Genomic DNA, 21646 nt, shown 5'->3' with positions numbered 1-21646 from the left:
CCCAGCGCCCTTGCGCTGCGGGCTGCCTGACCGCTGGCACGGCCGGGCACCGTACAGATGGACACCCCTACGGCCGGGACAGGCACACACACACAGACACACTGCTGCGTCCAGGACAGACCGACAGACGGACACACCCGGCCATGTGCTCCCGGCACGCAGAGCACGCCCCACCCACCCCCGGAACATTTGCATAATGGGCGGCGCTTGTCTCTCACCGTGCATTTGCATGCGGGCTCATTTGCATGGGGAGGCACCAGGCTCCTCTGCCCAGCGCCGGGGGGGGGGTCCCGACCACCCCTTCCCGACCCCCCCTCCCCGCCACCACTGGAGACCGTCTGGTTTTTTGTAAAAAATGGTTTATGGGTTCCATTTTTGTATAAAACACAGGGGCAGCCAAGCCCCTCACCCACCCCCGGCTGCCGCCCCACGGCCCACGGTGTGTCCTACTCAGAATCTAAACCCATCCCAATGTTTCCTCTACAGTCAATCCTCTATGCTCTTCCTTTGAACTATTCCTTAAAAAAAACTCCTCGTATCCCCGAGATGTTCCTGTGCCCAGGTACAGTACGATGACGGGGGGGGATCCGGTGCCGCACTCCTACGCCGTTTTCTGTTGTCCCTTCTTTCCAATCAGGGACTTGTGGATGTGGGGAATGACACCTGCAGAGAGGAAGGGAGAATTCTTGTCAAGTCACTGGTAGAATTCTCAAGAAACTCCAAAAAATCTTAAATTCCCTTTTTTTGTGAAAATCCAGTGTGAACGTCAAGTGGATCCCCCTCGGTCTGAATCCAGGGAAGCAGCAAGCCCATGCCTTTAGGCCAACTGCCAAATCCCTATTCGGTTTCTCATACTTCCCCTTCTTGCTAAATTCCCTCCCCAGGATGGAAACACGGGAATGACGCCCACCTCCACCAGCAATGGTGGCTTTGATCAGGGAGTCCAACTCCTCATCACCGCGGATCGCCAGCTGCAGGTGCCGGGGCGTGATCCGCTTGACTTTGAGATCCTTGGAAGCGTTCCCGGCCAGCTCCAGCACCTGCAGGACAGCGGCAAGAGGTGGGAATGCCGAGGGGAGGGGTGCTGGGTGTGGGGAGGGGGGTCCTACCTCAGCGGTCAGGTACTCGAGGATGGCCGCGCTGTACACGGCCGCCGTGGCTCCCACGCGCCCGTGGCTGGTGGTCCGAGTCTTCAGGTGCCTGTGGATGCGGCCGACTGGGAACTGGGGGGGCAATTAACAACCTCGTTAACACCTACAGCCCCCCCAACATGCATATTTACACCCTACACTGTTGATTCGGGCTGTGGCTTCCAGGAGCAACTCTTCAAACAGAGGATTTAATTATCACTATCCAATTTATTACTAATTAATATATAGTATTAATGTCTTGTTATAATAATAAATTACACTGTTATATAAATATATTGTATATTGCTATCATGTAATTTAGTAAGATATAACTACATCTTGTATAGCATAAAATAATTGTATTTTAAATTAATTATCAAAATAATCATTAATTCTCCCAATTAATCCTCCCATCCTCTCTGTCCCACCTGACAGCAAATCCCCTCTGCAAGCCCAAGGGCTCCTCATTGCTCCATAAGCCTCCAAATTCCAAAATATTCAGTTTTGACCACAAAGAAGAAGGTTTGGGGCCCCCCAGCTGCCCAGAGTTCTGTTTCCCGGTGATTCCCTGTGCCATACCTGCAGCCCGGCTCTCTGGGAGCGTGACACGGCCTTGGCCTTGGCCTTGCCGCTGTCCTTGCCCGCCTTGCCGCCAGCCTGGGGGAGAAAGGGGCCTGTTAATTAATCTAATTAATCCCTGAATCCAAACAATCTCATTAATTCGAAGACAGAGGGACCTGCTGTAGGATAATCTGGCAGCTCCCTGGCAACTCAGGGCCTCTCAAACCACCCGGATTCAAGGGGACAAGGGAGGTTTTCAGGGTGCAGCAGCTGCTCCCCCACCCAGGTGTCCTGTTCCTGCTGCCAGTATTCCCATTGTTTTCCAGAAAATGCCAGATGGGGGAAAACCAGCCAAAAATCCCATTGTTGGGCATTTTTTTCCAGCAGTTGTGAGCCCAGTTCGATTTCAGATTCGATTCCTCCACACATTGACACTGGGCACTAGGCAGGAACCTGTTCCTGCATATGGGAAAGTGATCCTGTGGGATTCAGGGGTAATTCCCTTCCTACTCCAGACTGGGAAATCACCCGGGAGCCCAAGAAATTGTAGATTTAATGAAAATCATGTTGGAAGGGGTGGAAATGCCAAAGCCAAGAGTTTGAGAGTTGCTGAGTAACAAGGAAGAGCCAAGCATGGGTTTGCTGGGCTCTCCCATCCGCTGTCAGGAAATCCATGCATTCCAGGGATATGGGAAGACCCCATGATGTCACTAATCACTAATGAAAGCCGTTCCTAACAAGGTGAAAGCCACGGGTGACGCAGGAAGGCAGAGGGAGCTGCACGCTCCAGGGGAAAGACGTCAGCAACCCAAAATCAGCTCCAGGTAAAAAAAACCAGGGATAATAATCCCAAAAGCCAAGCTTTCCAGCCCACAGAGAGACAAGAAGCAACAGCACAGGGAGATGAGAGCCTGAAAACACCCTGGATATTCATAATCCCTGCTTTTATAGCACATATTGATCCCACAATCCCCATCCCCTCAAAAAGGAGGAATTTTGGCTCTTGGTGAGGGAGCTGAAATGATCCAGAGACCCCGGGAGAGAAAGTGGAGCACATTAATCCTCAAAACAAGATGCTGGTTAACCTGGGAATGTCCAAGATCTGGGTCCCATCCCAGCCAGGTGGGAGTTACGTTTCAGCTCAAACATTGGAAAAAAAAAAATCAGTCACGAGGGGGCATTAATTAATCCCGAGGTGATTAAAACAAGCAGAGGGCACGGGGTGAGGCCACAGGGGATCCGGCTCTGGGGATGCCAGGACCCGGCAAGCCCGCCCTGTGTCCCAGCAGCCGTGATAGGAGAGTCTTCAGGGATAACTCGGAGAAATGGTGAAGCACCAGGAGTCACTTTCATCAGGAGAAAACATCGCTCCATAAAACTGCAAAACTCAGGGAGGGCATTTTGGGGGGAAGGAGGGAGGATCTGAGGGGTGGAAAGGGAGATTTATGGGAAAGAAAGGGGGAGGAAAGGGGGATTTGTGGATATTTCCTTGCTCTAGGAATAAAAGGCAGCTTTGGGAAAAGCACTGGCTGTTCCCACTGAGGGCTTTTATCAGCCAGCTGCGAACTTTCCCACTGCCCCATCAGGTTTTCCAGCTTGGAGCTGCCTGCCTGATACATCTTTACAGGGGGGTTGACCAAAAAGAGGGAAGAAAGATCTCGCCATGGAAATCCCGAGGTTTGTCCCGATTTTCACCAATCCTCCATGGGGTTTGCACAGGGAAAACGGGAGGTTCTCCCAGCCCAGCTGCCCCCAGCTCCCTATGAGAGATCATCCAACTCCGCGCTGGGAATGAAGGCTCCTGGATTCCTCCCTCCTGAGGAGCGAATCCCGAGGATTCTCTCCTCAACCTCCGGACTGGGGCTCCCAGGGACTCAGGCAATCCTTGTGCCATCTCCATCTCTTCTCTCCACCAAAGTCCCTCGCTGGGAGCACATTCCCGTGCTAAATCCTCCCTGGGTCTGGCCCGCTGGATCCCTCACAGCAGGCAAACATTGTTTTTTCTTGTTGCTTCAAACAGGATAAAGCCCCTTCAAACAGCAACTTATCTCCTGCCGAACATTCCCAGACATCCCCGAGCACAAGTTCTTGGCGGCAGCAGGAGTTGCGTAACCCAACGGTGTTTCCATTAACGCTGAGGGATCGGGGCCCTTACCGCTGGCTCTGGAACCTCCGCGGATCCCAGAGCCCCCCACGGAACCCCCACGACTCCACCTGTGGATCCACAGAACTCCCCCAAGGGTCCACAGAATCCCCTCAAATACCCACCACCCCATCCCCACCCGGTACCACAGAACCCCCCCGAGTCCCCTGCAAACCCACAGAAATCCCTTGCGGATCCACAGAACTCCCCAAGCCCCCTGCAGATCCACAAAACCCCTCCCGTGGATCCACAGGGTATCTTCACAGAACGACAGAATCCCCCACGGATCCACAGAACCACCCGAATCCCCCACAAATCCCCAGAAACCCCCTATGTAACCACAGAACCCTCTCGCTAATCCATGGAGTCCCCCGGGCCCCCTGCAAATCCACGGAACCCCCTCAAGGATCCTTAGAACCACCCAAAACATCCTGCAGATCCACGGAACCTCTCACAGATCCACAGAGCCTCCCTAACCCCCATCCCCCTGCCCGCCTCCGCTGACAGCTCCAGACCCGGCTCCCCCCATTCCCCCCACGGGGCCACAGGAATGGGGCACGGGGGAGAACGAACCTCCCTTTCCTTCCCCCGCGGACCGGGCCGGTCCCCCGGGAAGCGGGCTGGGATGTATCCCGCGGAACCCCGAAGGAGGCGCCGGGCGGTTGACAGACCCCGCTCGGGCCCCCTCGACTGACGTTTCCCCCACGACAACGGCTTGTGCCGGTTGCGGGCTTCCTCCCGTCCAACCGGCCCGCAACCGCCACAAGCCGCGACCGAGGAGACACCAGCTGACACCGCACCGCTCTGACAGCGCTGGACGGCACCGGCGGGGCCGGATTTGGAGGGCAGGACAAACCCCCTCCGCAGGAGCCAGGCGGCGGCGGCGGCCACGGGGCACTGAGGAAGCGCCGGGCCGGACCCAAGGTCACGCACCGGGGGCCGTCCCCCGCCCGGCCTGGGCTGACAGCAGCGGCCATTGGCGGCCCCACGGGGCCCGGCTCAGCCCAGCCGCGCTGTCCTGGCCGGCCCCCCGAGCCCCGAGCTCCCCGACTACCCCTACCCTCACCATGGTACCGCCGCCGCCGTCCGAGCCCCAGAGCCGCCGCCGCGCCCGACCCGCCTCAGGAGCCGCCAGACAATGACCCGCCCGGGCGGGGGCGGCGGACCGCGCCGCGTCGCCGCCAATCATCGCCTCCCATACTAGTTTGAACATCCCGCGGCGCCCAATGGGCGAGCCGCTTCTTTCCCCGTCCATCGCTGGCTCCGCCCCGCGGCTCGTTTAACGGCTGTGTTACCTTTGCACACGGCACGCAGCGGGGTGAGGGCGAGGCGTGCTCGCGTCGGTGACGTCATCGCCCGGCGAATAGAAATAACGAGCGCCGCGGCGAGGGGCGGGGCCATGCGGACGGACAGCCGGGAGAGCCAATGGGAAGCGGGCGATGTTTCCCGCCCATTTCGTCGCTCCGCCTCGGGCCGTGTTTGTGTGAGGGAGCGGGGGGGCGGGCGGTGAGGGGAGTGCGGGGGGGCGGGCGGTGAGGGGAGTGCGGGGGGGCGGGCGGTGAGGGGAGTGCGGGGGGGCGGGCGGTGAGGGGAGTGCGGGGGGGCGGGAGTTTGGCGGCTCCAGGAAGGCCCCGAGCCCCGCCGGAGGGTCCCGCTGGGCCCTAGACCTGCTAAAGGGTTCCGCCGGGCCGGGGACTTCACCCCTGATATGGCCCGACCCTGCTCGGGGCTGAGAGAGGCCCCGGCGTGAGGGGAGCCCGCCCGGGGACACGCAGGCCCGCCGGTGTGCCTGACCGTCCCTGTGTTTCTCTCAGGCAGTACAGAAATAACGCAGCGCTGCCCCGTAGGATGCGTGAGAAGGGCAGCGGTAGTGAGGTAACAGGGACCCCGCAGCCCCCCGGGCCGGACTGAGGGCTGGGGCGGACCCTGAGAGTCGAAGGGACTGTCCGTGGTGACGGCAGGGGTTAAGTGTGGCCAAAAATCCCCAAAATTCACGGCACTGTTGGGGGGCAGGGGGCGCCTTTTCGGGACAAACGGGTCATAGTAAATAAAAACTCGGCTCAGTTTCTCATGACGAGCCCGTTCCAGTGTCAAATGGAACCTGACTGTGTGACGAGGTGAGTTCATAAATGGAACCGGGGATTCCCGAGCTCGGCTCGGTGAGAGGCCAGCGGTTGTGGAGCTGGTGGGCTCCGCACCGCGCAGCCCCGCCGGGGCCCCCAGCCCGGCTGCACCCGGCGCGGTCACTGTGCCCCCGCCCGCCACCGGCTGTCCTGGCTGCCGGGCCTCAGTTTCCCTCAGCACCGGGCGAGGTGGAGGGCACCGCGCAGTCCCCGCTCCTCGCTGCACTGCCGGGGGCTCAGGGTGTCCCCAGCCCCGCGCCCACTCTGCTCCAGGCTGACCATGGCCGAGGTACGCGCTGGGGGGAGGGAGAGGGAGGCACCTGTTACTGGTCCCCCCCGGCTCTCCCGGCCTCGGTGCCACAGTTTCCCTGCCATGGGCAGGGGCGAGGCGCGCCGTGCAGCGCCCACCCCTCGCTGCAGCTGCTGGGGGGGCTCAAGGCGGCCCCCAGTCCCCCCTCCCACACCTGCCCTGCCCCGGCTGCACCAGGGCCGAGGCACTGGCTGGGAGGAGCAGGAGAGCGAGGAGGAGGAGGATGACGAAGGCCTCTGTCACTGTCCTCCCCGGGTGCCTACCCTGCCCCGTCAGCTTCCCTCCAGCCCCGGGCAGGGGCTGGGGGGGCACCGTGCCTCCCCCGCCCCTCGCTGCAGCTGCCGGGGAGGCTCAGGGTGCCCCCAGCCCCTCATCCCGCAGCTGCTCCCGGCGCCCCGGGGCGGGCAATGCCGCCCGCACCTGCCCCGGGCAGCAACTGCCGCAGGCCGGGCCCCCCCGGGCTCAACCAGGGGCCCCCCGGCTGTCCCGGGGCCCCTCCAGCTGTCCCCAGCTCGCTCGACCCCCGGGTCCAGCCGGGGGGGGCCGGAGCAGCTGCGGGGTGGGATGGGGCCGGGGATGGGGCCGGAGCAGCCGCTCCCCCCGGCCCCGGGGACATGCCGGCCGGGGGCTCGGCATGGGGAGGATCCGCGGGGGGCTCGGGGGTCGCACCAGGCCCCGGTGGCGGTGATGGCGGTGACGGCGGCGGCGGCTCATGCGCAGGCGGGTCCCCGCGTGTCCTCAGATGAGCCCGAGCCCGCAGGGAGCCGCAGCGCGGGGGGCGGGGGCTGCGGCACCGCCGGTGGGGACACGGCTCGGGTACACAGGGGACACGGCACACAGCTGCGGGCACGGCGCCGTGCTTGTGCGCACACCCGCTAACAACCTGCACGTGCGACGCAGCCGTGGGATGACACACGCACCTGACACACGCCGTGCAGTCGTGTGCGTGGCACACAAGCCTTTCACACCTGTGCACGCACTTGCCTGAGCCATGGCACACACACCACACACGAGCCACGCCAAACCCTCCCAGCCTCACACCCGCACACGACAAGCAGCCGTGTGATGGCACACACGGCTTACACACGCTTTACACACACACCCCTACACCAGGCAGCCGTGTGATGGCACACACGGCTTACACACGCTTTACACACACACACCTACACCAGGCAGCCGTGTGATGGCACACACGGCTTACACACACACCTACACCAGGCAGCCGTGTGATGGCACACACGGCTTACACACACTTTACACACACACACCTACACCAGGCAGCCGTGTGATGGCACACACGGCTTACACACACTTTCACATGCCCACACGCACCTTACACCGGTGCACACACCAGCCCGAGCTGGGACACACAACACACCTGAGCCACACCAAACCTCCTCCCTCCCCCCTGTGCTGGTACCTCACACCCCCAACTCCCTGAGTCAGGCAATCCCCTCAAGACAAGGTGGGGGACCCCACATTCCCTGTTTGTGCGCCCGGCACCTTCACGACAATCCTGCATGTCCCTGTAATGCCCCAGGGTGACCACCCCACCCCTCACCACAGCGGTGGCACCAGCTCCACCCTCCAGGGCCCCCCACAGCACCCCCAAGGAGCAAGTCGGGCCCAGGCTGGTTTTCATTCACTTTTCCGCATACTTTATTTGTTACAAACATACAATTCTTTAAATATAGACTGTAAAACTCCATTTGCAAAAATCTGCTACGTCAGGAGTGCTCGGAGCAGGAGGAGTTCGTCGCGTCGGCCTCGTCTGCGCTAGTGGTAACACCCAGGACCTGCCTCCGGCCCCTGGAGCCGCCCCGCCGGCCGCAGGGAAGGGACACAGGGGCCCCGGCCCCCCGGCCACCTAAAGTGCAGGTTTGCTTTAGTTTTTGTTTTTCTTTCATTAAAAAAATAACAGGAATAAAACTTTCTTTTTTTTTCTCTTTTCGGCAAAGGGACGTCGTGGCGAGCGCTCGGGGAGGGAAGTGGCGCTCCCGGGTATCTGCTGCTCTGAGGAGGATCCGGTGCTCGGAGGAGGATCCAACATTCACAGGATCCAGTTCTTAGAGGATCCAACTCTCCGAGGAGGATTTGCCACTTGGAGAAGAACCCAGCTCGAAGAAGAGGGTCCAGTGTTTGGAGGGTCCAACTCTCAGAGGATCCAACTCTTGGGAGGGTCTGGCTCTCAGAGGATCCAACTTGGAGGAGGATCTAGCACTCAGAGAAGGATCTGGTGCTCAGAGGATCCAGCTCTTGGAGGACCCAGTTCTTGAAGGATCCAGCTCTTGGAGGAGGATCGGGCACTCAGAGGATCCAGCTTTCAGAGATACAATTCTTGGAGGACCCAGCTGTCAGAGAACCCAACCCTCAGAGCACCTGGCTCTTGGAGGAGGATCCAGTGCTCTCCCACCGATGCTGCCCCAGCCTCCTGGCTGGAGTGACCCGTGTGCTGGGGCCCGGTGAGCCACCCATGCCAGCCCTGCTGTCAGCCACTGCTCCGGGGCCTGGACTGCAGGGGCTCCAGGCCGTGCCGTGCTCCTCCCCGGCCATCCCGCCCGGCTCTGGGCTCTCCCGCCAACGCCCACCCCCGGCTCCACTTGGCCTGGCTCCGGTGCCGCCGGCTTGACCGGCTCCGCGAGGATGAGGCGGGCGATGGCTCCCGTGGCTGGGCCTCGCCCTGCAGGAACATCTGGGAGCATCCATGGAGCTGGCTGGGATTTCCCACTGGGAATACCTGCCGAGCTCTGTGGTGCTTCGCCCTGCATACCCCCAGTGCTCCCTCAGCTGCTTTTTTTTTTTTAATCTTTTCCAGTTTTTTGCGATTTTTTTCCACTTTTTGCTTTTTTATGAGAGGCCAGTGAGGGGTTGGGTTGGTTTTGTCACCAACACGAGGAGCCACCACTGGCACGGCCCCCCCAAACCATCCCCCACCACTCCCAAATCGCCTGGAAACAAGGCAGGAGAAACCCAATTTTCTTCCATATTTTTTAGGGCAAAAAGAATTGAAGCTGTTTGAGCTTGCCCTGGAGGCACCACCCACTCCAGACCCAGCCATCTGGGGTATTTCTAGTGGGTTTTGGGGCGTTGTACAAGACCTCCAATATTCTGTCTGTACAGCCATCATTGCCTTCTCCATCAGCCCCTCTGGGGCAGCAAAGCTGGAAGTACCAGGAATTTGAGATATTTTTCCCCCATCTGTGGTTTAAAATTTAAAAAAAAAAAAAGCAATTTGCCCATTCTCTACAGAATTCAACCCAAAACCCAACCGAATCTGACCTATGTACACACAGCCATGTCTATACACAGAGATGCGAAGGGGGCTCAGGGGAGGTGTCGGTGTTGTCCCCTTTGCTGGGAAACACCCGACAGCTCCTGGGGGGCTCCAAGAGAAAAAAAAAACCAAAATTGCCCCCCAAGCTCCCCTCCCCCATGGCAGCCCCCATGGCCACTCCCCTCGCTCCTGCTGGCGCCTCAAATCCCCTTTTTTCCCAATTTTATCTCATTTTGGCTGTTTTTTCCTGCTGTCTTCCCCCGACGTGCTCTGCTCTTCCCACCCAAATGGAGCTGTGGGAGGTTGTGTCCATGGATCCAGCACTTCTCTGGCCAGGAAAGGCTCCCTGAGCTGATGCCGGGAGCTGCTTTTTTGGGTTTATTACTGGATTTTGGTGGTTTTGCCTTTTTTTTTTCTCCTCTTCCATGTATTTCTAGCCAACTCCTTGGAGCTGGGCCGGGCCGGCAGCGATTCCGCTGCTCTCCCAGAGTAGAAATAAGGCTAAATCACCGCAATTCAGCCAAAAGAAAGAAACCCAAAGGAATATATATATATTTTTATATATATATATATATATATATATATATCTATCTCATCCTCTTCAAAAATAAAAGGAGAGGTCCCGCGGCTGGACGCCGGTGAGTCCCGCGGAGCTGGGAGCATTTTTCCCCCCCAAATCCGTCGTCGCCGTTGTGGTTTATGGTTTTTCTCCGTGGCAAAGAACACAGGACCAGGAGGATGGGTGGATACAGCAGGAATTCACCGGAAAGAGCTGCCTGAGGGTACAAAATACAGTACGGACACATCGGCCATCGAGGAAGGACTATTGCTCCCGTGTGAGTGAGTGAGGGATCCGGGTCCTTTGCGACGGAGAAGGCTTAAAAATGGGATAAACGGAAGAAATTCACTTTAAAAATCCCTTTAAAAAGAGCGACGGCAGCAAGAGCAGCGGGAGCAGTGGGATGGGGCCGGCGGCCGGCCGGCCGGACGGACAGACAGCGGCATCCCTGCGGCGCAGGGGGTCCCCCAGGGGTCTGCGGCTGTTCCTCACTTCCCAATAAATATGGAGAGAGGGAGATGCCGGATCCGTGGTAATAAATTAAGGAGGCAGCTGATTGGGCTCCCAAAAATGGATTAAAAGGAAAAAAAAAGAAAAGTCCTAAAAGTGGTGAAACCGTTGGAGAAGAAGAGGCAAAACTTTGGAATGAGAGCGATGGAGTTCAGAGTTATGGGAAAACGGGGTGAAAAACCAGAATTCTGGACAGGGCAGGACTGAGCTGAGGGAGTGAAAAAGAATTTTAAAAAAAGACTATTTGAGAGTGGAAAAATGTGTTTAATAGGAGGTGGCTGGAGGGACCAGGCGACGCCAGGGCTGGGCCCACGGGGGCAAAAAAAGACAAAAGGAGGCAAAAAATAACAATAAACCTCCAAAATCCACCCCCAAGGTGCCGGGGCCGGGCGTGGCTGTGGATTTGGGGCCGGAAAATCCAATTTGGGTGAAGCCAAGGGGCGGATTCCGGCGGGTCCTGGTGAAACGGGGCCGGAGGCACCTTATTTGGTGAGAAGGGGAAGATGTTTCGCCCCGTCGAGTTTTTCCTTGTGCTTTGTGCCGGCACCTCCCCCTTCCCGGCGGGAAACAGGCGGAGGGAGGTGGGGGGAAGAACGGCCAGAAATCGGCAAAACCGAGGAAATCTTCCCTAATTGTCAGGGAGCCGCGGGTTCCAGTTCGGGCGCCCGGAGTTTGCATCCCAAAAAAACAAACAAACAAACAAACAAAAAAAAAAAAAAACGTGGAAAGAGGAGAAAAGGGAAAAAAAAAAAAAAAAAAGGAAAATGAAAATGAAGGAAAACTCACAAGCCGAGGGAACGGCCGTTGGTCCAAGGTGCCTCCGCTGCCCCCCCAGCGCTGCCGCTGGCCCTCGGCTCCGGGGCCCTTGGGTGCTGGTTTTCATAGGGGGGGCACCGGGAGGGGCGGGGGCTGCGGGTGACCCCCTATCCCCCCCCAAAGCAGCGAGTCCTGGGGGCCGGGGGGTCCCATGGTGGGAGCAGGGAAGGGGGCGGGGGGGCCGCGGGCAGCGGCACGGTCGGGCCGGTTTCTCTCTCTCCGGTGGCGGCAGGACAGGGGAGCCTGGGGACCCCCGTGTCCCACCGCTGCTGGGGGGGGCTCGGGGACCCCTTCGTCCCGTTGCTGAGAGCGGGGACGTAGGGGTTTGGAGACCCCTTCACCCCGTCGCTGGGAGGGGGGTGAGGGGGCTCAGGGACCCCTTCGCCCCATCGCTGTTGGGGGGGGGGGGGGTCGGGAACCCCTTTGCCCCGTCACTGGGAGGGGGGATTGGGGACCCCTTCGCCCCGGGGCTCGAGGGGGGGGTGGTGGGGGGCCGGCGTTGGGGTCGAGGGCTGGGGGGATCGGCTCAGTCGTCGTCCACGTCGTCGCCGTCGGAGTCGTCACCGGCGCCGCTGCCGCTGCCGGGTCCCGGCGGGCCGGCGCGCCGGTCGTAGAGCTTGTCCCGCTGGCGCTCCTGGATGTCGCGCATCTCCTCGGCGTAGCGGCAGAAGGCGCCGCCAAACTTGGCCCAGGCCTTGTAGGGAACGGTGATGGCGTTGCGGTAGGACGGCTTCACCTCGCTGACCCGCAGAAACACCCCGTACTTGTTGCAGCCCACGTCGAAGAAGAAGCGCTTGGAGTCCACGGTGATGGACGTGCCCTCGGGCAGCTCCCCGTAGAGCCCCCCGCCGCCCGGGCCGCCGCCGCCGGGGCCGCCCAGCTCGTCCTCCTCGCCCCCGTAGTCGTCGATGAGCTTGGCCAGGGCGTCGCGGAACTCGATGAGGCCCTGTGCGGGCAGCGCGATGGTCTGGCCGCTCTGCAGCCCGGGGGGGCCTCCCGCGAACCCCCCCGGGCCGCCGGGGCCGCGGTTCACGGTCTGGCGGATGCGCAGGAAGCGCCCGCGCTGGTTCTCCTTCAGGTCCAGGTAGTACTTGCGGTTCTCCCGCACCAGGAACTCGCTCTTGAGGGCGCGGCGGGGCCCGGAGCCGTCCTCGCCCGGCGGCCCCGCGGCCTGGGCCAGCTGCTCGGGGCTGGACGGGCCCAGCTGCGCGTAGTGCTCGATGAAGTCGCCCAGGTAGTCGCGGAACTCGGCGGCCACGGCCATGGAGAGCGTGAGGCGGCTCTTGGAGCCGCCCGCGCCCACCTCGGCGATCTTGAGGAAGCGGCCCTTGGCGTTCTGCTTCACGTCCAGGTAGAAGCGCTTGTTCTGGATGTCCAGCCGCTTGGACGCCAACTCCTGAGTCTCCTGCTCGGGGCCGGCCGCGCCGCCGCCGCCGGGCCCCGCCGCCGGGCCGGCCCCCCCCGCCCCGCCGCGGGCGGTCCCGAACCCGCCGCCGCCGCCGCGCTCGCTGCCGCTGTCCCCGTCCGCCATCTTGTCCGCCCGCCCCGCGCGCCGCCCGCTTCCGGCCCCGCTGCGACACCGCTGACGTCACCGCCGCACCGCCGCCGTCACGTGCGCCGGGAGCCCCGCCCGCCGCGTCCCCGCGCGCCCCCGGCCAAGCCCCGCCCCCCGCCGGGCCCCGCCCCGCAGCCCCCTCCCCGCCAATCCCGCCGAGCCGGGTCCCGCCCCCAGCTGTCAGTCACGGCCGCGACACCTCCCATTGGCCGCCGTGCACAGGCCCCGCCCCGCAGCCCCCTCCCCTCTCGGGCGCTGCTCCATTGAGCTGTCAATCACGGCCACGGGGCTCCTATTGGTCAGGGCGGCCCAGGGCCCCGCCCCCGATAGGCCCCCCAGCCCCCTCCCCTCGCCGCTGCTCCGAGCGCAGCCCCTCCCCCCGCCTGTCAGTCACGAGCGCCGGCAGCTCCTATTGGTCCCTGAGGCCACGCCCCCAGCTCCTCCCTTCCCGTCGTTCATCGAGAGCAATTCCCAGCTGTCAATCACAGCCTCCCGCAGCCCCCATTGGTTGCTGAAGGCCAAAGCCCCGCCCCCTGGCTGTCACTCACTGCTAGCAGAGCCCCCGTTGGTCAGTGAGGCTCACAGCTCCGCCCCCTCCAGCCGGGGGTGCATGACGTCATGGCCGGTCGATGTGACGTCATCGGTGACATCACTGCTCGTCAGTAGCGCTGGGGCCACGCTTTGGGCGGGCCCCCCGGAGCCCTCAGCAGGGCCTGGAAGGCAGAACCCACCCTCCCCCCGCCTGGGGACGGGACCTGCCCCGGGGGCTCACGCCGGGGATGCAGCAGCCCCCAAGGGACGCCCCGGGACCACGCCGGGCCTCTGGGGGTCTTATGGGAACCAACAAGGACCTCCCAGGATCCTTCAGGGACCTGCAGTGGCCCCATGGGACCTTCATGGATCTGTGAACTTCTGGGTTCCCATGGGGACCTCCTGGGAACCATCAGAAGCCTCCTGTGGCCCAGTGAGGATCTCCTGTGGCCACCTGGGATCACCTGGGAACCTTCAGACAACTCCTGAGGTCCCGTGTGGATCTTTGGGGAACCTCTGGGGATCTCCTGGCATCTGGCAGGGCCCTCCGAGTCCCCTCACGGGAAGATGGAGCCACAGGTGCCTGGCAGAACCGGTGCCCTGGGACCCTCCAGCAGCAGGAGGAGGCTCCTGCCCACAGGAGTGTCACCCACGGGACAGGCAAGCACCTGTCCAAGGGGACAAACCGGCCCCCAGGGGACACTGGCGGGTTCCTTGTGTGTGGGGGGGGGGCTGTGATCTCTCCAAGAAGCTACGGGACCAACCTCACCCCCCTCAGTGCTCAGGGGCGTTCCACAGGCTGGGCAAGGAGGCCCAAAGGGGACAAAGCAGCAACGGGACCCACGAGACTTTCTGCCCCCAGCTGCACCCAGGGCCCCCAATCCCAGCACCTCCCAGGGCAGAGGGACACTGAAATGGGGTCCCCCTGCTCCAAATACTGCTCCAAGGCCATGGTGTCCCACTCAGATCCCCCATGTCCCCTCCTCACCCACGGTGACACCCCCGTGGCCCCGCTGCCCCCAGCACAGACAGAGTCAGGCTCTCCACACAACCTCTTTATCTGGGGTGGTTCAGGGGGGTTCAACAGGGCCCCAGGGGTCCCGGGGAGGTGAGGGTGGAGTGGGGCAGCCGAGCCCCTCCGTGGGCCCTCAGTGGGGCAGCTCGTGGGGGATCAGTTTGTAGTGGGCACCGCAGGAGGGGCAGCGCTGGGCCTCGCCCTTGTGCAGCCAGAACCAAACCACGCAGCTGTTGTCCTCCTCACCTGGGGGCACAGGGACAGCGTGGGACAGAGGGACAGGGAGGGACAGGGAGAACACTGTGACAGGGGAACACGGAGGGACAGGCATGGGGGAGGGGAACAGGGGACGTGGACAGTGTGGCACGGAGCACAGGGACAGGCAGGATGGACGTGGGGACAGACAAACGGACAGGGGACAGGACACACAAAAACACGTAAGGATGCAAGGATGGACACACGGATACGAACAGGACAGGCACACGGACACGGGAACAGACGCAAACACAGGAGCAGGACAGACACAAAGACGGACACACGGACACAAGAATGGACACAGGGACAGGAAAAGGACAAACACACGGACATAGGAATGGACATAGGAACAGCACAGCCACAGGGATGGACACACAGCCACAAGAATGGGCAGACACACGGACACGGGGATGGACATAAGGACTCAGGGACGGGACAGGCAGACACAGGGACGGGGGCACTCACAGACGCAGCCCACGATGCGCTTGTTGGTGACGGAGGGGACGAGGTTTGGGTCCTCCTTGGTGCCCGCGTAGCGCTTGGGCCGGAACATGCTGTACGGGTCCTGCGGGAACCGCAGGGTGAGCGCCCCAGAACCCCCACCTGCCCCTCCGTCCCTCACACCCAACACCCCCCGAGGACCCCAAACTGGCCACCCCACCCTGGCGTCCCCCCGTTCCCCCCCAGACACCCTGTCCCTGAGGCTCCCCCAACTCTGAGACCCCCAGACCTTCCCAAGAACTCCCCAGCCCCAGACCCTGCAACCCTCGAAGGACACCTAAACTGAAACAACCCCTTCAGACGACCCCGCCACCACCCGAGCACTCCCCAAACCCCCTGGGGCCCCCAGATCCTCTCACCCCTTCCCCCTCCGACCCCACCAAGGGCACCGAAACCCTGAAAGAACCCCAAACCCCTCGCCACGCCCTGAGCCCCCCTAGAACACCCTGCGACTCCCCCGAACACCCATCCCCCAAACTCCGCCCGTCCAAGGACAGTCGAACCCTGAAACCGCCCCAGAGCCGCCCGCCATCCCCTGGGAAGTCCCCCACAGATGCTCCCATCCCCCCGAAGGCCCGGCCCAAGCCGCACCACGGCACTCACCAGACCCTTGTTCATGGCATTCATCACCTTCCGCTCCAACCCGGTCGCCTGCTCCTCATCGCTGGCCAGGTTCCCTGCGGGCCGCCGTCACACCGGGGGTGCAGACACCCCGCCCCGGCCCCTCCCCGGTCCCACTCGTTCCTCCCCCGCTCCCCCCCCTCGTTTCCCCGCTCCCCCGGTCCCCGCTCACCGGGCACGCCGAGCTGGCGGGCGGGCACGGCGCGGGCAGACGCCGCGGGCAGGAGCCGCAGGGCTGCGCTCACCCGCAGTAACCTTGAGGCCATGGCGGCGAGAGCGGCAGCACTTCCGGCACGGGCGGAAACGGAAGTGACGTTGGGGGGGGGGTGAGAGAGATCCGCGCGCCACAGGCCGGAGCCCCGCCCTTGGCCACGCCCACAACCACAGAGCCCCGCCCACGAGAAGGACTCTGGCCCCGCCCCCCGGGTCCGGGCCCCGCCCCCGGGTCCTGGCCCCGCCCCCGGTCCTGGCCCCGCCCCTCCCGGTCCTGGCCCCGCCCCTGCCGGTCCGGGCCCGGTGGGCACTGGGGGGGGTGGGGGAGGGCGAGATTTTGGATGGGAGATGGGACAGCCCGAGGGGAGCGATGGGGACACCTTGGGATGGAGGGGCGGGCGGGGATACCCTGGAGGTGATGGAGACACCCCACCGGGGACGGGGACAGGGATGGTGTCCCTGGGACCGTGAGGATGAGACACCCCGGAGGATGGGCACGGTGAGGCGGGGACCATGGGGACGTGACAGCCCCTGAGGGGTGAGGACAGATGCTCCTGAGGCCTCGGGGACGCAGCGCCCCGGGGTACGCGGGGGATGTCCTGTGGGACACCCCGAGGGACACGGACAGCCTCGGGGCGACAGGGCCGATGTCCCCGGAGACTTGGGGACGAGGCCAGCCCGGGACACTGCGGAGAGACATTCCTGCGGCCACGGGGGGAGCACACCCCTAGGGGCACAGGGACAGCCCCGGGGAGGACAGGGACAGTCCTCGGGGAGCAGGGCCGATGTCCCCAGGACTGTGGGACACCGACAGAGGGGTGGGGACAGCTCTGGGGGAACAGGGACAGCCCCCCCGCCTTCCCTGCCTCAGTTTCCCCTCCCCTCGCTGCTTACTCATCCCTATCGATCCCATCGATCCCACCGGGGGCGGGGGGGCAAAACAACCTTTTTTTCACCCAATTTTGAGGCCCGCACTGGTTTGACCCCCCCCCCCCGGCCGTGAACCCCGCACCCACGGGTGCTGCGGGGAGCGGGGGCAGCGGCCCTGTCCCCACCCCAGCCCTCTTTGGGAAACTGAAAATAAAATGTGGGGAAGCAGCGCCGGGGGGGCCGGGGGGTGGGCGCGTGCCAAGGGAGGAGGAGGAGGAGGGCAGGACAGCCGGACACGGGCGGAGGGCGCAGCACCCGCCCCGCGCTCCCGCAGCACCCCCGATCCCCCCCGGGGCCATGGGCATCCAGGGCATGGAGCTGTGCGCCGTGGCCGTGGTCATCCTCCTCTTCATCGCCGTCCTCAAGCAGTTCGGCATCCTGGAGCCCATCTCTGTAGAAGGTACCCCCCCCCCCCAACCTTAATTAATGCTAATTATTGAATTAAATTAATTACCATCCCCCCACCCCGGGGTGTCCCCGTCCCTCCTCCCAGCATTAAATGACCTGGGGGCCTCTAACTGGTCTCTGCGGAGTGGAACCGGCTGGTTTTGGGGTTCCCCACCCCGGGAGGGTCCGCAGTGAAGGCTGAGGATTTGGGGGTGCGGGGGGAGCAGGCAGGGCTCCCAAAACCCCCCAGGCACGGCCCAGCCGTGCTCCCAACTTCCCCGGGGGGTTGTGCTACCACCGGCCCCCAAACACCCGGGGGGGTGGAGACCCTCCTCCCCAGAGACCCCCCACCCCTCCCAGGGCTCCCGTGCCCTGTGAACCCCCAGAAGCGGATAACGGGGACCCCCAGTGACCCCCAAACCTTCCCGAGGTGGGACGGGAGGGCTCTGAGCTGGCGTTGACCCCCAACAAGCCCCTGGAGGTGGGGTCTGGGGGGGTTCGACTCCACAGTGATCCCCAGAACCTCCTGAGGTGGGACACAGGGAGCCCCAAGTCCTGCAGCAGCCCCTAAACCTCCCTCAGAGGGGACACAAGGGTCCCCCACTCCCTCACTGACCCCCAAAACCCCCTGAGATGGGACACCAGGGCCCTCCAATCCCCCACTATCCCCAAAAGCCCCCAAAACACACCAGGGCCCCCCAGGCCCCCCCGGCTCAGCAGGAATTGGGGGTTCACCCCCCTCTGACAGCACCTGGGAATTTTCCGGGCTCCCAGCCCCATCCCAAAATTGCTGACACCCTCCTGTGCTGAGCGGCTCCGCAGGGGCTTCCCAGGCTGAAATTATTAATGAACCATCATTTATTAATTACCTTCCTCTGGGCCGGGCGGGAGCAGCAGTTGGCAAGAGGCGGCTCGGGAATGTTCTGCGCCTTGGGAATGTGGGAAACCCCTCGGGATGCAGCAGCCGGGCTGTTCCAGGCTCCCGAGGGAGGCTTGGGGTCTGCCGAGGCGCTGGGCGGTTGTTTTAGGGGGACAGGGGTGGTTTTAAGGGGGTGGGGGTGGGTTTAGCGGCGGAGGGGTTGTTTCTAAGGGGGATCTTTGCCCGGGGGTCTCTCCTGGCAGACAGCAGCGACGCCGATGTGGAGCTCCCGAGCATCCGGCACCAGCCCGAGGGGCTGGAGCAGCTGCTGGCTCGCACCAACTTCACCAAGACGGAGCTTCAATCCCTCTACCGCGGCTTCAAGAACGTGAGTCTGGGGGTCCGTCGCCCCGACCCCCCAAATCCGCGGGTCCCCGCTTCCCTCGGGGTCACCGGCGCCGCTCCTCTCCCAGGAATGTCCCAGCGGCCTCGTGGATGAGGAAACCTTCACGCTCATCTACTCGCGGTTCTTCCCTCAAGGCGGTGAGTCGGGGGGTCCCCAGAGCCGGCAGGAGGGTCTGGGGGGGCCCTCCGGGAAACTCCCGACCCCGGTGCGGGGGAGTCACCGCCGCCCTCCCCCCGCAGACGCCAGCTCCTACGCCCACTTCTTGTTCGACGCCTTCGACGCCGACCGCAACGGGGCTCTCTGCTTCCAGGTGGGAATTCCTGGTGGGAATGGCTGTGCCAGCACCGTGATTCATCACATCCTCCCCCTCCTCCTCCTCCTCCTCCTCTTCCCCCTCCCAGGCTGTGGCCAAACTCCCCCGCGGGTGGGGGGAGCGCCGGGCGCTGCGGCGCTGGGGGTAAAAATAACAGGATCAATAGGGAATGAAATCCCTCGGGCGGCCCGGGATCAATGTGGCAGCGGAAGGGAGGGGGCAGGGGGCCGAGGGTCCCTCCCCGCTCACAGCCACGATCCTTCCTGCAGGATTTCGCCGTGGGACTCTCGGTGCTGCTGCGGGGGACGGAGCAGCAGAAGCTGAAGTGGACGTTTGACCTCTACGACGTGAATAAGGACGGCTACGTCACCAAGGAGGTGACCCTGGGGGACACTGGGAGACACTGGGGGGCTGGTGGGGTGGGGACACCCAGACCGGGACCTGGCAGCGCCCTGTGTCCCCCAGGACATGCTGGAGATCATGAAATCCATCTATGCCATGATGGGCCGCTGCACCGAGCCCGCCCTGGGGGCCAGCGCGCCGGCCCAGCACGTGGAGCTGTTCTTCCAGGTGAGACTGTCCCCACTGTCACCCCCGGGGCCACTCTGAGGCCAGGGGTGGCCCCGCTGAGCTCTGGCCACTCCCTTGCAGAAGATGGACAGGAACAGGGACGGCATGGTGACCTTCGAGGAGTTCCTGGCCACATGCCAGGAGGTGAGGGGCTCTGGGGGGCTCGGGGGGCACCATCCTCCTCCTCTTTGTTCTGGGGGCATCAGGAGAGAGGGAGACAAAGGGGTCACCCTGGGAGGGATGGGGACAGGAGTAGGGGCTGGGAGAGGGATTCAGGGGAGACACGAGGACTGTTATGGGAAGTGTGGGATGTGGGGGACGGGGTAGGGACAGGAGGGGGCAGATGAGTGGGACAGGATGAGGGGAACAGGAGGGAGATGGCAAAAGGGTGACAAGAGAAGGGGAGCTGGGAGGAGGGGGGGTCAGGAGCGGGACATGGGGCCTCTGATCTCTCCCCGCCAGGACAAGGACATCATGAGCTCCATGCAGATCTTCCACAACGTGCTCTAGACCCCGGGCCCCCCGGAGTTTTTCTACTATTTCAGACAAACAAGAAGTTCAAAGTCAGGAGAAATCCAGCACGTGGCTCCCGGAGACGGGATAGGACACGGACAAGGACGACGTTGCCACCAGAGCCCCCCCGGCACGGTGCTCCCACCTGCCAGACGGACCCGTTTTGGGGGGCTGAGCCTCCCCTCCACAAGGACCCCCCACCCTTGGCAGTGCAGGGACCTGACACAGCACAAACCCGACCCCAGGGTGGGGACCCCCGGGACATGGAGACTGCCTGGGACGTGAGGACCCTCAGAGATGGGGACCCCCGGGATGTGGGGGCCCTCTGGGTGGGGGTCTCCATATCGCACCCATGAAATGGAGCCCCCAAACACCAACCGAAAGCACACAGTCCTTCCTTCCCCCAACACTCAGGGGACCCCCCCATGAAGCCACAGCTCCCCCTCCCCCAGGCGCGGGGAGAGGGGGGGATTTTATAAATAAACCGAATAGTGACGAATTAGGGGTGAAATTGAGTCAAGAGGGATGTGAGAGACGCGCAGTGTCCCGGTCCCCGTCCTGCTCCTTGTCCCCACCTCTGCCCGTGTCCCAGTCCCTGTCCCGGTCCCCATCCCTGCCCGTGTCCCTGTCCCTTCTCCCATTCCCGTTCCCGGTCCCATCTCCCATGCCTCTCCCAGTCCCGTTCCCAGTCCCGTTCCTGCTCCCTGTCCCGTTCCCGGTCCCGCTCCCATCTCCCACGCCTCTCCCAGTCCTGTTCCCAGTCCCGTTCCCGGTCCCGCTCCCATCTCCCATGCCTGTCCCTGTCCCGTTTCCAGTCCCGTTCCTGCTCCCTGTCCCGTTCCCGTTCCCGGTCCCGCTCCCATCTCCCATGCCTCTCCCAGTCCCGTTCCCAGTCCCGTTCCTGCTCCCTGTCCCGTTCCAGGTCCCGCTCCCATCTCCCACGCCTCTCCCAGTCCCGTTCCCAGTCCCGTTCCCGTTCCCGGTCCCGCTCCCATCTCCCATGCCTCTCCCGTTCCCGTTCCCGGTCCCGCTCCCATCTCCCACGCCTCTCCCTGTCCCTGTCCCGGTCCCGTTCCCGGTCCCGCTCCCATCTCCCACGCCTCTCCCTGTCCCTGTCCCGGTCCCGTTCCCGGTCCCGTTCCCGGTCCCGTTCCCATCTCCCGTTCCCGGTCCCGTTCCCGGTCCCGTTCCCGTTCCCGGTCCCGTTCCCGTTCCCATCTCCCGTTCCCGGTCCCGTTCCCGTTCCCGGTCCCGCTCCCATCTCCCATGCCTCTCCCGTTCCCGGTCCCGTTCCCGTTCCCGTTCCCGGTCCCGTTCCCATCTCCCATGCCTCTCCCGTTCCCGTTCCCGGTCCCGGGCCCCGGGCCCCGCCCCTCAGCGCTCTCCTCTCATTGGCTCTCGTTGCCGTTCGGCCCCGCCCCCCGCGCGCTCCCATTGGACGGCTAAAAGGGGGCGGGACCTCGGCGCGGCGACCTTCAGCCGGGAGGCCGGGGGCCGGCACGTGACGTGACACGTGACACGTGACGTGCGTGGTGCCGGGGTCCGCGGCGC

At 63.3% G+C, this 21646-nt stretch overlaps 4 protein-coding genes across 9 annotated transcripts; 1 reads left to right on the top strand and 3 right to left on the bottom strand.

Moving 5' to 3' along the window:
• Positions 1-342: 342 nt before the first annotated feature.
• LOC116435534 (histone H2A.V) lies at positions 343-5104 on the bottom strand. Its single transcript, XM_032091936.1, has 5 exons — positions 4901-5104; positions 1710-1787; positions 1110-1223; positions 911-1040; positions 343-663 (listed from the first exon to the last, which is right to left on the bottom strand). Exons 1-5 carry the CDS (start codon positions 5087-5089, stop codon positions 602-604), a joined length of 573 nt encoding a protein of 190 aa, XP_031947827.1. The 5' UTR covers positions 5090-5104; the 3' UTR covers positions 343-601.
• A 2796-nt stretch (positions 5105-7900) lies between these two features.
• PURB (purine rich element binding protein B) lies at positions 7901-12957 on the bottom strand. Its single transcript, XM_032091925.1, has one exon. The coding sequence runs from the start codon at positions 12955-12957 to the stop codon at positions 11953-11955; it is 1005 nt and encodes a 334-aa protein (XP_031947816.1). The 3' UTR covers positions 7901-11952.
• Positions 12958-14591: 1634 nt separating this feature from the next.
• On the bottom strand, positions 14592-16221 carry LOC116435539 (cytochrome c oxidase subunit 5B, mitochondrial). The gene is made up of 4 exons (XM_032091942.1): positions 16077-16221; positions 15887-15960; positions 15248-15347; positions 14592-14773 (listed from the first exon to the last, which is right to left on the bottom strand). Exons 1-4 carry the CDS (start codon positions 16168-16170, stop codon positions 14661-14663), a joined length of 381 nt encoding a protein of 126 aa, XP_031947833.1. The 5' UTR covers positions 16171-16221; the 3' UTR covers positions 14592-14660.
• A 242-nt stretch (positions 16222-16463) lies between these two features.
• Positions 16464-20594, top strand: KCNIP3 (potassium voltage-gated channel interacting protein 3). Of its 6 annotated transcripts, XM_032091915.1 has the most exons (9): positions 16464-16616; positions 17417-17447; positions 18557-18681; positions 18767-18836; positions 18939-19009; positions 19282-19389; positions 19478-19582; positions 19664-19726; positions 20045-20136. In XM_032091915.1, exons 1-9 carry the CDS (start codon positions 16488-16490, stop codon positions 20090-20092), a joined length of 750 nt encoding a protein of 249 aa, XP_031947806.1. In that variant the 5' UTR covers positions 16464-16487; the 3' UTR covers positions 20093-20136. The 6 variants fall into 6 exon arrangements, with proteins under 6 accessions (XP_031947806.1, XP_031947805.1, XP_031947802.1 ...); XM_032091914.1 differs by having other exon boundaries at positions 19282-19582; positions 20045-20594; XM_032091916.1 differs by lacking the exon at positions 16464-16616 and having other exon boundaries at positions 17321-17447; positions 20045-20092.
• The last annotated feature ends 1052 nt before the right edge of the window (positions 20595-21646 follow it).

Source organism: Corvus moneduloides, chromosome 27, assembly GCF_009650955.1.
Source record: "Corvus moneduloides isolate bCorMon1 chromosome 27, bCorMon1.pri, whole genome shotgun sequence".
NCBI classification, from domain to species: Eukaryota; Metazoa; Chordata; class Aves; order Passeriformes; family Corvidae; genus Corvus; species Corvus moneduloides.
This window is presented reverse-complemented; position numbering and strand designations above follow the sequence as displayed.

Bases quoted from the DNA above. Each gene is read 5' to 3' on its own strand.
- LOC116435534 (XM_032091936.1), bottom strand. From the start codon at position 5,089: ATGGACGGGGAAAGAAGCGGCTCGCCCATTGGGCGCCGCGGGATGTTC. The intron at 1,224-1,709 runs GTATGGCACAGG...TTGCCCCCCCAG, and splicing joins CCCAGAGAGCCGGGCTGCAG to TTCCCAGTCGGCCGCATCCA. The intron at 1,041-1,109 runs GTAGGACCCCCC...GCTGTCCTGCAG, and splicing joins TCGAGTACCTGACCGCTGAG to GTGCTGGAGCTGGCCGGGAA.
- PURB (XM_032091925.1), bottom strand. From the start codon at position 12,957: ATGGCGGACGGGGACAGCGGCAGCGAGCGCGGCGGCGGCGGCGGGTTC.
- LOC116435539 (XM_032091942.1), bottom strand. From the start codon at position 16,170: ATGGCCTCAAGGTTACTGCGGGTGAGCGCAGCCCTGCGGCTCCTGCCC. The intron at 15,961-16,076 runs GTGAGCGGGGAC...GGCGGCCCGCAG, and splicing joins CCGCCAGCTCGGCGTGCCCG to GGAACCTGGCCAGCGATGAG. The intron at 15,348-15,886 runs GTGAGTGCCGTG...CGGTTCCCGCAG, and splicing joins ATGCCATGAACAAGGGTCTG to GACCCGTACAGCATGTTCCG.
- KCNIP3 (XM_032091911.1), top strand. From the start codon at position 16,488: ATGGGGACACCTTGGGATGGAGGGGCGGGCGGGGATACCCTGGAGGTG. The intron at 17,448-18,556 runs GTACCCCCCCCC...CTCTCCTGGCAG, and splicing joins GGAGCCCATCTCTGTAGAAG to ACAGCAGCGACGCCGATGTG. The intron at 18,837-18,938 runs GTGAGTCGGGGG...CTCCCCCCGCAG, and splicing joins GCGGTTCTTCCCTCAAGGCG to ACGCCAGCTCCTACGCCCAC.